A 14,380-nucleotide genomic window follows, 5' to 3' on the forward strand; every position below is an offset into this window, starting at 1 on the left:
GGTGATGACAATGGTAGTGGTGGTTGTGATCTTTAAAAAACGGGCACTGCACGTGACGGGAAAAAAAAATATATACCTACACTATTTGTGTATGTATGTATGTATGTATGTATGTACGTACTACATATATATAATACGTATTAATTTGTTCAGAATAAGAATCAAAACCAACAGCAGCAGCAGCAGCAGCAGCAGCAGCAGCAGCAGTAGTAGTAGTAGTAGTAGTAGTAGTAGTAGTAGTAGTAGTAGTAGTAGTAGTAGTAGTAGTACGTAGCAGAAGTAGTACCGTAGTAGTAGTAGTAGTAGCAGTAGTAGTAGTAGTAGTAGTAGTAGTAGTAGTGGTGGTGGTGGTGGTGGTGGTGGTGGAAAACGAGCATATAAAGAAGTAATAGTAAAAAAAAATAATGAAAGTAGTAGTAGTAGTAGTAGTAGTAGTAGTAGTAGCAGTGGTGGTGGTGGTGGTGGTGGTGGTGGTGGTGATGATGATGATGGAAAACGAGTATACCTATATAAAGTAGCAATAATGAAAAGTAATATAATGAAACAAATAGTAGTAGTAGCACGAGTAGTAGTAATGTACATTACGTATGTGTGCTTGTGTGTGTATGTTTTAAGACTAAAGTTGGAGTGTAACCGTGGTGGTGGAGAGGAAAGAGAGGATAGGGGAAAGGAAAGTGGGAGGTAGGGAGGAAAGGAAGGAGGAAGAGAGTGGAAGAGTTTTGAAGGAGGAATGAGGTGCGTTATTCTTGTGTGCGAGTGAGATAAAAGAGTAGTAATGTCTCTTCCTCTTCCTCTTTTTCCTCCTCCTCCTTACAATTCTCCACATACAGACCCATTAAGATCAATAGGTTTGTTATTATTTGCATCTAATCATTTCCTGCTCCTCCTCCTCTTCCCCAAAACGAGTACTACGAGTAATTAATAAACAATACTTTCACTTTAAAACTTTGGAGAAGGAAATGGAGGATGATTCAGTAAGAAAATCTAAGGTTACACGTGATAAAACTGTGGAGAGAGAGAGAGAGAGAGAGAGAGAGAGAGAGAGAGAGAGAAAATGGTACGGAAAGATGAGAAAGAAATGGGGTGGGGAGGATAGGGAAAGGAAGATTATGATGAAGCACAGGAGAGAAGAGGGGGAGAGAGATACATGGAGCGAAGCAAATCAGGGGAAGCACGTGCGCTAAGTAGGTACACATACACCATATACTGAGGTGTGTCTAGCAAGAAGAAAAATAAATGATACATGGGGACAATATGAATTCATACTTGCATTATTTCATTTTATTTCATGGCAAGTCATTTAAGCCTCACTATTTAACTGATTTATTGCTAATTATTCTTAGAGCTACTATTATGTTTCCTATTATCTTATTTTATTCTTCCTTTATTATTTCATTCTGATTTGCTTTATTCTATTCATTCAACAGCATATTACTTTGTATTCATAACACCAATCCGTTTTTTTGTGTTCCTAACATAATTTATTTGCAAATGTGTCTTTATGATTTGTCTATATAATCTCACTCCTAATTAACTTGAAACATCACCTCCAGTCAGTCTCATATGCAGTCAGTCTGTGCTTTGTTTACATCAAAATGTCTTGCAGGATTCCGTTAAAGCTGAGCAGATCATTGGTATGTATATACACAATATAAGTGTTCATAAATATTGTACTCATTCTAAATGCATGTCTTTGAGCGTCGCCATCCGTCTGGAGAGTAGATGAATGTGGGTGGGTCTAGATAGTTTTATTAAATACAGTTTATTTTTACAGGTATACTCTATTTAACAATTCACAGCACTAACAGCAATAAAGTCTTGAGAAGAACCAACAAAAAATAAAAGGGCAATTATAAGATTAGATTTAGCCATTTGTAGCAAGTATGCATAATGTTTGCAAGTGTCTGTACAGCAGGAAATGTCTAAAAAAAGAAAAGTGTTAAATCAGCTTTGGCCATATTTTGAAACGCTCCTATGCTGTACTTCTGTTTTCAAAGGGCTCTAGTTGAGGTCACACAGGTTTTAATGATGTTTAATATATTCATGAGAAAATTAACAAGATTTCTATAATATTAGAATGAGGAACAGTTTTGTAAACTAGGATGATCACTGCGTCTTTTAAAAATAATTGTCTTAGGAGAGCAAAGTGCTTCAGGAGAAGGACCTAAAATCTTACCTAACGCAGTGTTCCCCACTTCTATGCAGTGCTCCGTAAACCTTTTGACTCTTTTGACATGGAAAACAAGGGCGCCATCACCAGAGACAGTGGGAACCATCCTGAGAATGATGGGCACCAAGATCTCAGAGAAAAATCTACAGGAAGTCATTGCAGAGATGGAAGTAGATGGTGAGGGGATAAAACATTACGTTATTTTGATAGTTTTTCTTTTCTCTTCTATTGATCGCCGAATGAAATGATCAGCATACAATATGTGTCCATGTTGATCTGTTTTTGTGATTTTAAGCTCTTTCAGTTAAGCTTTAATTCCAAATAACTTCCACATCAGTTCCTTAACAATGTAATTATTTAAAGCTCTTATAACTATATTCCTCAAATATTTCTGCTCACCATACGTCTCTATTACCTTATTTCCTCCTTCACGCTCCAGAGAGCTGGAGTTTGAGGAGTTTGTACAGTTAGCAGCTAAGTTCCTAATAGAAGAGGACGAGGAGCCACTGAAGGAGAAGCTGCATGAGGCCTTTCGCATCTATGACAAGGGAGGTGCGTGGTGCAGGGAGCTCTTGGGGAGGGGCGAATTGGAGATGGACAAGAATGGATGGGAATGAGGAAGAAAGTGCACAAACCATAAGGGAGAAAAGAGGAAGAGGAAAACAACATGAGGAAAAGAAATAATGTGTAACTATGAGTATGAACAAAGGCTACCCATGTTGTAAGGGTTCTTTGGTTCTTGGGGATTTGAGAGGATGAGGGTGGATGAGTGTGAAGGTGTAAGTAAACTATGAGGGGAAAAAATAATAAAAGAAGAGGAGAACATGGCAAGAGAAACACAAAGGAGAAGTATAGGATTTCTAGGGAGAGTTGGGTAATTAATGGACACTCAAAGAATACTTGCAGAGAACTATGGGAAAAACCTTATTCACTGACTGGTTAGGTGATTGAAAACGTAGCAACGCAGGTGATGTGGTGCACTTTAAAAAGGAACAGAGCCATGCTGAGGCACCTTTTTAGAGTTAAGTTAAAGAGTACAAAGGCAACGGCAATGATCAGAAAGCTTTTGTACACACTGAGGGAGATACTGAGGGAACTAGACAATAGGCAGACGGAGGAAGACTTGGATGGCATTATTGCGGAGGTGGACGAGGATGGCTTCGGTACGCTGGACTTTCACGGTGTGTATTTACCTAGTTGTATTTACCTATTTCTATTGTACAGGATTCGAGCGGAGCTCATAGTGTCCTGTCTCCATGACTCCATTTATCTAATTTTTCTATAAAGTTATGCACATTATGTGCTGTAACAACTTCATCACTCAATGCATTCCACTTTTACACCGTTCTATGTGGAAAACTGTATTTTCCAATATCTTTCGCACACTGCCTTTTTCTAATCTTCTTTGCATATCATCTTGTTCTTCTATCTTCTTCTGTCACCAGCACCAGGTCTTCCTTGTCTATCTTTTCAGTGACATCGACTATCTTGTACAGGTAACTCTCGATTTACGCGATAGATGCGTTCCAAGAGGCATCGCGTATATCAAAATTCGCGTAAAACAAACGTGTAATTCTCATAAGAAACAATAGATAATAGGGGATGCGAGATGTGGTCCAAAAAAAAAAAAAAAATCGTACAAAATACTCTGTTTATTTGGCTAAATTAACATGTTTTTATCATTTACCAATCTAAATAATAGAAGTATATTTAAAGTAAAGAGAAAAGCAAGAAATAATAAGAGAAAAAAATTTATAAGAGAAACAACAAAACAAAGAATGCATAAACAAAACACTCACTGCTTCACTGCCTTCACCGCTCACACCAGTCAGTCACTCTTCCTCTGAGCTTTACCACTTTATCAAAAATCCACTTATCAAAAATAACCCCACATACAGAAGATGATGAAGGACGTTTTGGGGCCATCTTGGTGAATTATAGGCAGACTGAAGAGATTCCGTCGGTACTCAGTGCTGGCATACCGCACATGAGGCACGAGAAGAGCGGGAGCTGGATCCAAGATTCTTTAACAACGTCAGAGCAACCTTCAGCCGTGAAATGGCATCCATGAACGCTTGGAGGGACGGTAACGAGGTTGCTATCAGGTTGCTCTTAGGTTGTTGGTAACACCACCTCTCGAGGCGGTGTTACTGTCTTATATATGTATTTATGTTCACAAAACAACATTTCTATTAGCTTTTATACAAACCTTGCACCCAAGAAAGGATTGTTTTGTAATGCTTAAAGTGAAATCTTACATGGAATACCCAAAAAATAAAGCAAATGAGACTCGCCCACAGACGAGGCGTAGATTTGCGGCGACTCGGCCGCTTCTTCTTCTTCTTGTGACCCTTTCAGCTTGCATGTTGTCTTTCACCACGATATTTATGTTTCCACTCCTCTATTGCCTGCTATAATGGATATCATATCTTAATATTCATATACGCTCATGCCATGAAGATAACCTCGACTCCGTGGCACTGAGTGATAGTGAATTACTAATGAAATGCCATGGTATTTCATTAGTAATGAACGTTGCTGCGTCCCTGCCGCTCTCTTGGCATGCCAAGTCTTCCCAGCTCCTGTGGTTCTAGTGCTTGTCAAGACAGTCTTCATCATGGCTTCCTCAGACGGCATCACTGCTACGGCGATCGCTTTCCGAGCTCCACCTTTCTGCTCTCAGGACCCTTCTCTCTGGTTCTCCCTATTAGATTGCAGCTTCAAGGCATCAAAAAACACCAGCTGTCTCACCAAGTTCAACCACGCTGTGACTCAACTGCCTTTTGACGTGCTCCCGCAAGTCTCTGCCGTAATTTCTACTGCTGCCACTGCTGACAAGCCCTATGAAGAAATGAAGACCGCCGTACCCAAGAGCCTGCAATCTTCCGTCGCCACTCACCTCCGCGAACTCCTCTCCATGGAAGAATTAGATGATGAGAAGCCTTCTCAACTCCTGCACCGCATGAAGCAGCTACTTGGTGACAAGTACCACTCCTTTGATGCTGAGCTCTTCAAACAGCTGTTCTACCAGCGGCTTCCCCCCGCCATACAACGCAGCCTATTCAGCGTCAAAGACAACCTGCACCCCGACGCCATTGCTACGCTGGCAGACGACTACATGGCTATCTTACCGCCCTCACAAGCCTCTTCAGTCTCTGCCGTCTCGTCTGGCTCATCTCACAGCAGCCAGATGACTTACCTAACCGAGCTCGTTTCTCAGCTCAGTACTGAAGTTGCTCAGCTCAAGCAGCAGCTTCGAGACCGCCCACGTTCTCGGTCGGTCAGTCTTCGCCGCCGCCAGCACCGTTCCCGCTCCAGCAGTCCTGAGTTGTGCTGGTATCACCAGAAGTTTGGCAAGAAAGCTCTCAAGTGCACCGCTCCCTGCACCAAGTCGTCAAACTCCAAAGGCGAGCAGTGATGCAGCACTCTGCTCTCCAACAACAATCTTCTCTGCTGCTACGCGTATGTGACTACCGCTCTGGCATAAGCTTCCTCATCGATACTGGCGCAGATGTCAGTATTCTCCCCGCCAAGGCGCCGCAACGAGATCTTCCTTCCATCCTGCACCTCTACGTCGCCAACGGAACCAAGATTCCTGTTTACTCGCGACGTAAAGTGCTTGTCAATCTCGATCTCCGCCGCTCCTTTGATTGGACTTTCTACGCTGGGGAAGTTTCTCAAGCCATCATCGGTGCGGACCTGTTAGCACACTACAACCTTCTCGTGGATGTAAAAGGACGGAGGCTCATCGGCCCACTCACCTCCATCTCCTCCCCTGCTCAACCAGCATGAGGTGACAGCACACATCTCACCGTCATCCAGAAGGACCACCAGTTTGCTACGCTTCTCAGGTCGTTCCCCACGCTGACGCAGCCCTACTCAGCGGAATTACCTATCAAGCACCACGTCACGCGTCACATCGAGACTACAGGACCTCCAGTTCATGCCAAGGCCCGTTGTTTAGCTTCTGAACGCTACCGTCAAGCCAAGGTCGAGTTCGAGTCTCTGATGCATCAAGGTATCATCAGGCTCAGCAACAGCAACTGTTCATCTGCTCTTCACATCGTAGAGAAGAAGAATGGTGACATCAGGTCTTGTGCAGACTACCGTGCTCTTAACTCACGCACCAAGAAAGACAGATACCCAGTGCCCCACATTCAAGAGTTCTCCTCACAGCTCGCTGGTTCTTCAGTCTTCTCCCGCACTCGACCTCATCAAAGCCTTCCACCAGATTCCTGTGCACCCTGACGACGTACCGAAGACGGCTCTTATCACACCCTTTGGTCTGTTTGAGTACGTTAGGATGCCGTTAGGGTTACGCAACTCAGTCCAGACATTTCAGCGCTTCATCGATGAAGTACTCCGTGGCTTGCCCTTCTGCTTCGCCTACATAGACGACGTACTCATCGCGAGCCCAGACACAACCTCACACCACCAGCATCTCCAGCAAGTTTTCACACGCTTGCGCGACTAAGACGTCCAGATCAACGCAGACAAGTCTGAGTTTGGTGTCTCCTCACTCACCTTTTTCAGGCACACCGTCTCTCCAGCAGGCATCACTCCACTCTCCTCGAAGTGTTACGCTATACAGCAGTTTCCGAAGCCGACTAACCAGCGCCAGCTCAAGCAGTTCCTGGGCATGGTTAATTACTACCACCGCTTCATCCCACACTGCTCGCTCCTGCTGCAGCCTTTACACACCATGATCAAGCCCGCCAAGTGTGGCCAGTCTGTTTCTCTCACTTGGACTACCGACACTACCGTTGCGTTCCTCGCAGCCAAACAGGCTCTCGCCGACGCAGCCGCACTGTCCATCCCCACTACGAATGCAGAAATCTCCCTCGCCTGCGACGCGAGCGATACCGGTTCAGGCGCTGTTCTCCAACAGTTCGTCAACGGTACATGGAAGCCCATCACGTTCTCCTCACAGAAGTTCACCAAGGCAGAATGTAACTACAGTGCCTACGACAGCAAACTTCTCGCCATTTGCAAGGCTATCAAGCGGTTCCAGTACTTCCTTGAGGGCCGTCGCTTCCACATATACATCGACCACAAGCCTCCCACCATTGCGTTCCTGAAAGACCAGGCTTCCTGCTCTCCATGCCAACTTCGCCACATAGATTATGTTGCTCAGTACAAGACCGACATACACTGCATCGATACTCCCGCAGACGCACTCTCCCGCAGTGTTGCCGCCTGCTCCTCCTCTTCTCCCCTTGACTCCGCCGCCTCCTCTTGACTCCGTTCAGCCCGCCGCCGCCCTGGAAAAACCTCCGCACAAGACATGGCGACTCCGTTTCGCCATTCGTCCCTACCTACCCCAGCGACACCGCTACGTAGCCTTCCGTCAGCTCCACGATCTCTCCCACCCTGGCATCCGCGTCTCACAACGCCTCGTGACTTCTCGCTTCATCTGGGAGGGTATGAATAAGGACATCCGTGTCTGGGCCCGCACCTGCACGCAGTGTCAAGTCTCAAAGGTCGTCCGCCACACTCGTTCGCTGCCTGGTACCTTTCCGCATCCCACTGGCAGATTTGACCACCTGCACATCGACCGCGTCGGTCCTCTACCTCCCTCAGCTGGCCATCGTTATATCCTCACCTGCGTGGATCGCTTCACACGCTGGGCTGAGGCCACGCCCCTGTCTGATATTACCACGGACACCGTAGCTCAAGGAACAAGGTCAAGGCTCTCCTTGGCATACACCGCCACAGGACTTCAAGCTACCATCCCCAGGGCAACGGCATCGTGGAGCGATTCCACCGTCAATTGAAGTCCTCCCTCATGGCCTCTGCACAACGAGAATACTGGTCCCTGGCTCTTTCTCTCGTTTTCCTCGGCATCAGGTCCTCCCTGAAAGAAGACCTCCAGCACTCGCCAGCTGAGCTGGTTTATGGCACTACTCTCCGTCTTTCAGGCAAAATAATGGTGCCCACTCCTGCCTCTCCTCTAGGCAGCGCCCAATACTTCGTTTCCCCCAGCTTGAAAAGTGCCATGAGCCACCTCCAGCCCGTGCCACCTCGCTCTTCGCCGGGGAGAACCTTCGTAAGCCAGGACCTGGCCGACTGCACACATGTCTTCATCCGCGTGGATGCTGTGCACCCTCCTTTCACGCAGCCATACCAAGTCTCCAACCGTGTCCTGCGCCGCACGCGGAAGACCGTCACCGTGGACAGGAAAGGCTCCACTGAGGCTGTCTCCATAGACAGGATAATACTTGTCTATATCCTGGAGCCTGACACTACAGCCGTCCTCGCTGCCACCACTACTGACGAGTCCAAGGCCTGCACACGACGAGTCCGCTTCTCCCTACCGTCTCGAAGCTAGGGAGGGGGTTGCTGTAGTGATCATCTCAGTCATGCATCTCATCTCCACTCCATGTTCTGTTATGTGTGCTCACTCTCTAAATACTTCTAAGACAGACTATGATAAACTCGTTTTCTTCCTCTGATACTATATATATATATATATATATATATATATATATATATATATATATATATATATATATATATATATATATATATATATATATATATATATATATATATATATATATATATATATATATATATATATATATATATATATTACAGTACTACATTCACTCATATACGCTGTACACACATGCACTTTCTTATACTTCATTGCTTTCTACACTGACGACTCACAAGCACATACATGATACAAGAACACCTCAGCATATCAATCATGTCACTCATTTCATCACGAAATATAAAATGTAGACTTGATTGTTTTGAAACAATAAAAATAATCCGATCTGACCATTGTATTAGTGAAGATCACCCTAGCCTAGCCAACACCACCACCTGGAGAGGTGGTGTTACCAGCAACCTGAGAGTAACCTCATAGCAACCTCGTTACCGTCCCTCCAAGTGTTCATGGATGCCATTTCGCGGCAAGAGGTTGCTCTGACGTTGTTAAAGATTCTTAGATCCAGCTCCTGACAACCAATGAGCACTTTTAGGCGGGCTACCAACCTCCACCCGCCAACAGCAATGAATCTTTGTGGATGCTATTTTACGAAGGTTGGTATGTGAGCAGGAGGCTGCTATGGAGGTTGTCTGTACCAACATAGACAACAACCTGCTTCTTGGATCCGACACCAGAGCTCCCGCTTATCGGCCAGCTGCGGAACTCTCTGGCGTGCAGTTTGAAATTGTGTCTGGCGCTCAGTTTGAAAATGCAGTTGGGCCAAATCGCGTATAAGCAAACCGATTGGGCAAATTAAATTAATTATGATATTTTTTCGGTCGCGTTATAACAAAAACGCATAAATCAAACACGCGTAAATCGAGTTACCTGTACATTGTTGTTAGATCTTCTCGTTCTCTTTTATCTTGTAAGGTTGGCAGTCCCATTTCCTTTAACTGCTCATGTATTAGGTCCTTTAGTTCCAGCACCATCTTTGTAACAATATTCTGAATCCATTCTAATCTTCTGATATCTTTTTTAGAGCTCAGATACCACACCACTGCTGCATATTCCAGCTTTGGACGTATCATGCATGTGATAATTTTTTTCATCATATCTTTGTCCAGGAATTGAAATACCACTCTAATATTAATAAACCTTTTATATGCTAATCCAAATATCTTACTTATGTGTTTTTCAGGGTTCAGATTTTCCTGTATAATCACTCCCAGATCTTTTTTTCTCTTTAGTCTTCATTATTTGTTTTTTTCCCATCAGATAATTGCATACCGGTTTTCTCTTACTCGTTCCTAGTTCCATTACGTGACATTTCTTGGCATTGAACTCCAATTTTCACTTCTTACTCCACCCGTAGATTTTGATTATATCTTCCTGTAACAGCAAACAGTCCTCCCGGGTAATATGACTTGTTCTTCTTTCAGATGTTTAACCCATTTTTCTTTGATAACTATTTCACACAACTTCCCCATAACACTTGTAAGTGACACCGGTCTGTAATTTAATGGCTCAGTTGCCTTTCCTCCTTTAAATAATGGTATTACGTTGGCTCTCTTCCATTCTAGTGGAACTCTCCCTTATTTTAATGAACTTGTGACCATTTCCCAAAATGGATCCAACAGTTGCTCTTTACATTCTTTAAGCACCCAGCCTGATACACCATTTGGCCCATTGCTTTTCTGACATCCAAATTATCTAATAATCTTCTAATATTCTCTTTGTGCACTATGATTTCCTGCAATCCTTGGCAATGCAATGTCCTATTTGGTTCTGTAAAATCCTGTGTAATTCACCACGGTCGCTTGCTGGTCACACAGCCAATCTTTACCATTACGGAGTGAGCTCAGAGCTCATAGACCGATCTTCGGGTAGCACTGAGACTACAACACACACTCCACACACCGGAAAAGCGAGGCCACAAACCCTCAAGTTACACCCCGTACCTATTTACTGCTAGGTGAACAGGGGCTACACATTAAGAGGCTTGCCAATTTGCCTCGCCACTTTCTGGGACTCGAACCCGGACCCTCTCGATTGTGAGTCGAGCGTGCTAACCACTACACTCGCTCCGTAATGGGGAATTACACGAGACAGCGCAAAGTGAGGATGCGTATGTTACCGCTCCCGGCCCCACGCGCTGCAGATCAGCTGATTGACACAAAGAAAAGGATTTACCGTTTGAGTTGCATGGGGTCCTGGGGCAGGAACTGTGTGGTTCTGTCTTCAAATTGAGGTTGAAGAATGTCTGATAATGAGAAAGAAACAGTACCGAGCACGCCATCTAGTAGGTACGTGGAACGAGATGAATTATTCGTGTTTGAGGATGAAGGAGAGGGGGTGACTGTAAGTCTGTTTGGTGACTTCCGACTGACAAATACGACAATCCATTGAGACAAAACATGAAAATTTTGAAAGAGAAGTTAAAGGTTTGAAAGAGGATGATTCAGAAGATAAAAAACTTTAGAGGGAGTTGAAGGAGAGAGTAAGAAGGCTAGAAGATAACGAAAAAATACTAGTAAGGAAAAATGAGGAATTAAAAAAGAAAGTGGCCCAATATGAGAAACTGCTGAATAAAGGACTGGTAAAGTGGAGAAGGAGAATAAAAACATAAAGGAACCAGTGAATAAGAAGACGAAAGGATCCAGGAAGTGGTTGAAAAGGAAGTGACAGCATGGAAGAAAAAAAGATGAGGAAGACAAAGTCAGTTTCAGGGAAGTAATTCAGAAACAATTGAAGAAGAAGGAAGAGGATATGGCAAAGAAGGTGGTTAGGGTACTCAAACAGAAAGAACTACTGGTAAGAGAAATCGCAGAGAAGAGGAGTGTTTTGATCTACGGCTTGAAGGAAAATAGACCAAAAAGGAAAAAAATTAAGAGTTGAAATCAGTTAAGGACTTACTTAGAAATTTAAGAGATAAGGAAAGACAGAACCTGGAGGAGGAAATGGAGGAAATTCATAGAATGGGTCTATACAGAAGAGTCATTAGGCCAATGAAAGTCCTCTAAGTACAGGTAACTCTCGATTTACGCGTGTTTGATTTACGTGTTTTTGTTATAACGCGACCGAAAAAAATATTTTTATTTAATTTGCGTGATCGGTTTGCTTATACGCGATTTGGCCCAACCGCATTTTCAAACTGAGCGCCAGATGCAATTTCAAACTGTGCGCCAGAGAGTTCTGCAGCTGGCTGATAAGTGGGAGCTCCGGGGCCGGATCCAAGAAGCAGGTTGTTGTCTATGTTGGTACAGACAACCTCCTTAGCAACCTCCTGCTCACATACCAACCTTCGTAAAATAGCATCCACAAAGATTCGTTGCTGTTGGCGGGTGGAGGTTGGTAGCCCGCCTAAAAGTGCTCATTGGCTGCCAGGAACTGGATCCAAGAAACTTTAACAACGTCAGAGCAACCTCCTGCCACGAAATGGCATCCATGAACACTTGGAGGGACGGTAACGAGGTTGCTATGAGGTTGCTCTCAGGTTGCTGGGAACACCACCTCTTGAGGTGGTGTTACTGTCTTACATATGCATTTATGTTCACAAAACAACATTTCTATTAGCTTTTTACAAACCTTGCCCCCCAAAAAGGATTGTTTTGTAATGCATAAAGTGAAATCTTACATGGAATACCAAAAATAAAGCAGAGATGAGATTGACTACAAACGAGACTGACGCGGCGACTAGGCCGCTTCTTCTTCTTGTGACCCTTTTAGCTTGCGTGTTGCTTTCATCACGATATTTTATGTTTCCACTCCTCTATTGCCTGCTATAATGGATATCATATCTTAGTATTCATATACGCTCATGCCATGAGGATAACCTCGACTCCGTGGCACTGAGTGATAGTGAATTACTAATGAAATACCGCGGTATTTCATTAGTAATTCACTATCACTCAGTGCCACGGAGTCGAGGTTATCCTCATGGCATGAGCGTATATGAATACTAAGATATGATATCCATTATAGCAGGCAATAGAGGAGTGGAAACATAAAATATCGTGATGAAAGCAACACGCAAGCTAAAAGGGTCACAAGAAGAAGAAGCGGCCGAGTTTCCGTGAGTCTCCGCCTCGTCTGTGGCCGATCTCATCTCTGCTTTATCTTTTGGTATTCCATGTAAGATTTCATTTTATGCATTACAAAACAATCACTTCTTGGGGCAGGGTTTGTAAAAAGTTAATAGAAATGTTTTGTGGACATAAATGCATATATAAGACAGCAACCTGAGAGCAACCTCGTTACCGTCCCTCCAAGCGTTCATGGATGCCATTTCGCGGTAGCAGGTTGCTCTGACATTGTTAAAGAATCTTGGATCCAGCTCCCGCTCTTCTTGTGCTTCATTTGCAGTCTGCCAGCACGAAGTACAGATGGAATCTCTTCAATCTGTCTACAATTCACCAAGATGGCCCCAAAATGTCCTTCATCTTCTTCTGTATGTGAGGTTATTTTTGATAAGTGGATTTTTTATAAAATGGTAAAGCTCAGAGGAAGATTGACTGACTGTGGTGTGAGCGGTGAAGGCAGTGACGCAGTGAGTGTTTTTGTTTATGCATTCTTTGTTTTGTTGTTTTCTCTTATTATTTTTTTTATTTCTCTTAATATTTCTTGCTTTTCCCTTTACTTTAAATATACTTCTAGTATTTAGAATGGTAAATAATAAAAACATTTTAATTTAGCCAAATAAATAGAGTATTTTGTACGAATTTTTTTGGACCACATCTCGCATCCCCCCTATTATCTATTGTTTCTTATGAGAATTACATGTTTGTTTTACGCGAATTTTGATATACGTGATACCTCTTGGAACGCATCTATCGCGTAAATCGAGAGCTACCTGTACTCAAAAGGGAATAGAAGATACTGTACAGAACATCGAAAATTGAGAGAGAAAGAGGGGTGTAAGGACATTATAATTATATAAGAAAGAATAGAAATGAGGATGAAAGAAAGAGACAAAGTGAACTGGTGGCCAAGGCAAGAGAAAAGAAAAATGAAAGATTGGAGGAAAAGAAAATATATTTTAGGAGGGTCCCGGGGGAGCGAGTGAGAAAGTGATACACAAGAGAGAAGGAGGAAGAGGAAGAGGAGGAGGAAAGCTAGATATACTAGGCAAGAGTAGAGGTCTGGAAATGATGTACACGAATATAGATGGATGTTCTTGAGCGGACTAGAAATGGGGTTCTATCTCAAGGAAAAGAAACCCACGATTGTGTGTCTGGCTGAAGCAAAATTGTGCAAGGCAATCAAAATAGACTTAGATAATAACTACAATGTATGGAAGAAAGACAGAGTGGGCAAAGGAGGTGGTGGAGTCATGATAATGGCAAGTAAAGAATTGATGGTTAACCAAGTGGTGTATGGGGATGGTAAGGCAGAAGTGATGAGCAATAAGGTGGAAAATGGAAATAAAGAGATGTTGATCACAGTAGCATATGTGCATATGTGGTTCAGACAGGACTATGAGGAGTTAATCGATAATACCTTGCTGAGTCTGTCTAAAGTAATCAAAGGAAGAAGAGTGATTTTAGTGGGTGATTTCCACTGTAAGGAAGTGGACTGGAAAAACTATGTAAGTGGCAATGGGAAAGCATCATGGCGGGGATAGCTTTTTGAAGCTAATGATGGAGAACATGATGAAACAGATAGTTAATGAAAACTCTGGGTACAGGCAACCCCCCGCTTAACGAAGGGGTTACGTTCCTAAAAAAAACTTTGGTAAGCAAAATTTCGTTAAGCGAACCGATTATAACAAGTTT

At 43.5% G+C, this 14,380-nt stretch overlaps 2 protein-coding genes across 2 annotated transcripts; both read left to right on the forward strand.

Moving 5' to 3' along the window:
• Positions 1-3,221: 3,221 nt before the first annotated feature.
• LOC123499936 lies at positions 3,222-5,588 on the forward strand. Its single transcript, XM_045248467.1, has 2 exons — positions 3,222-3,351; positions 4,765-5,588. The coding sequence occupies exons 1-2, from the start codon at positions 3,222-3,224 to the stop codon at positions 5,586-5,588; spliced, it is 954 nt and encodes a 317-aa protein (XP_045104402.1).
• A 2,367-nt stretch (positions 5,589-7,955) lies between these two features.
• LOC123499937 lies at positions 7,956-8,498 on the forward strand. Its single transcript, XM_045248469.1, has one exon. The coding sequence runs from the start codon at positions 7,956-7,958 to the stop codon at positions 8,496-8,498; it is 543 nt and encodes a 180-aa protein (XP_045104404.1).
• The last annotated feature ends 5,882 nt before the right edge of the window (positions 8,499-14,380 follow it).

The sequence above is a fragment of the Portunus trituberculatus genome, chromosome 50 (genome assembly GCF_017591435.1).
Source record: "Portunus trituberculatus isolate SZX2019 chromosome 50, ASM1759143v1, whole genome shotgun sequence".
NCBI classification, from domain to species: domain Eukaryota; kingdom Metazoa; phylum Arthropoda; class Malacostraca; order Decapoda; family Portunidae; genus Portunus; species Portunus trituberculatus.

Bases quoted from the DNA above. Each gene is read 5' to 3' on its own strand.
- LOC123499937 (XM_045248469.1), top strand. From the start codon at position 7,956: ATGGCCTCTGCACAACGAGAATACTGGTCCCTGGCTCTTTCTCTCGTT.
- LOC123499936 (XM_045248467.1), top strand. From the start codon at position 3,222: ATGATCAGAAAGCTTTTGTACACACTGAGGGAGATACTGAGGGAACTA. The intron at 3,352-4,764 runs GTGTGTATTTAC...CTGTGGTTCTAG, and splicing joins CGGTACGCTGGACTTTCACG to TGCTTGTCAAGACAGTCTTC.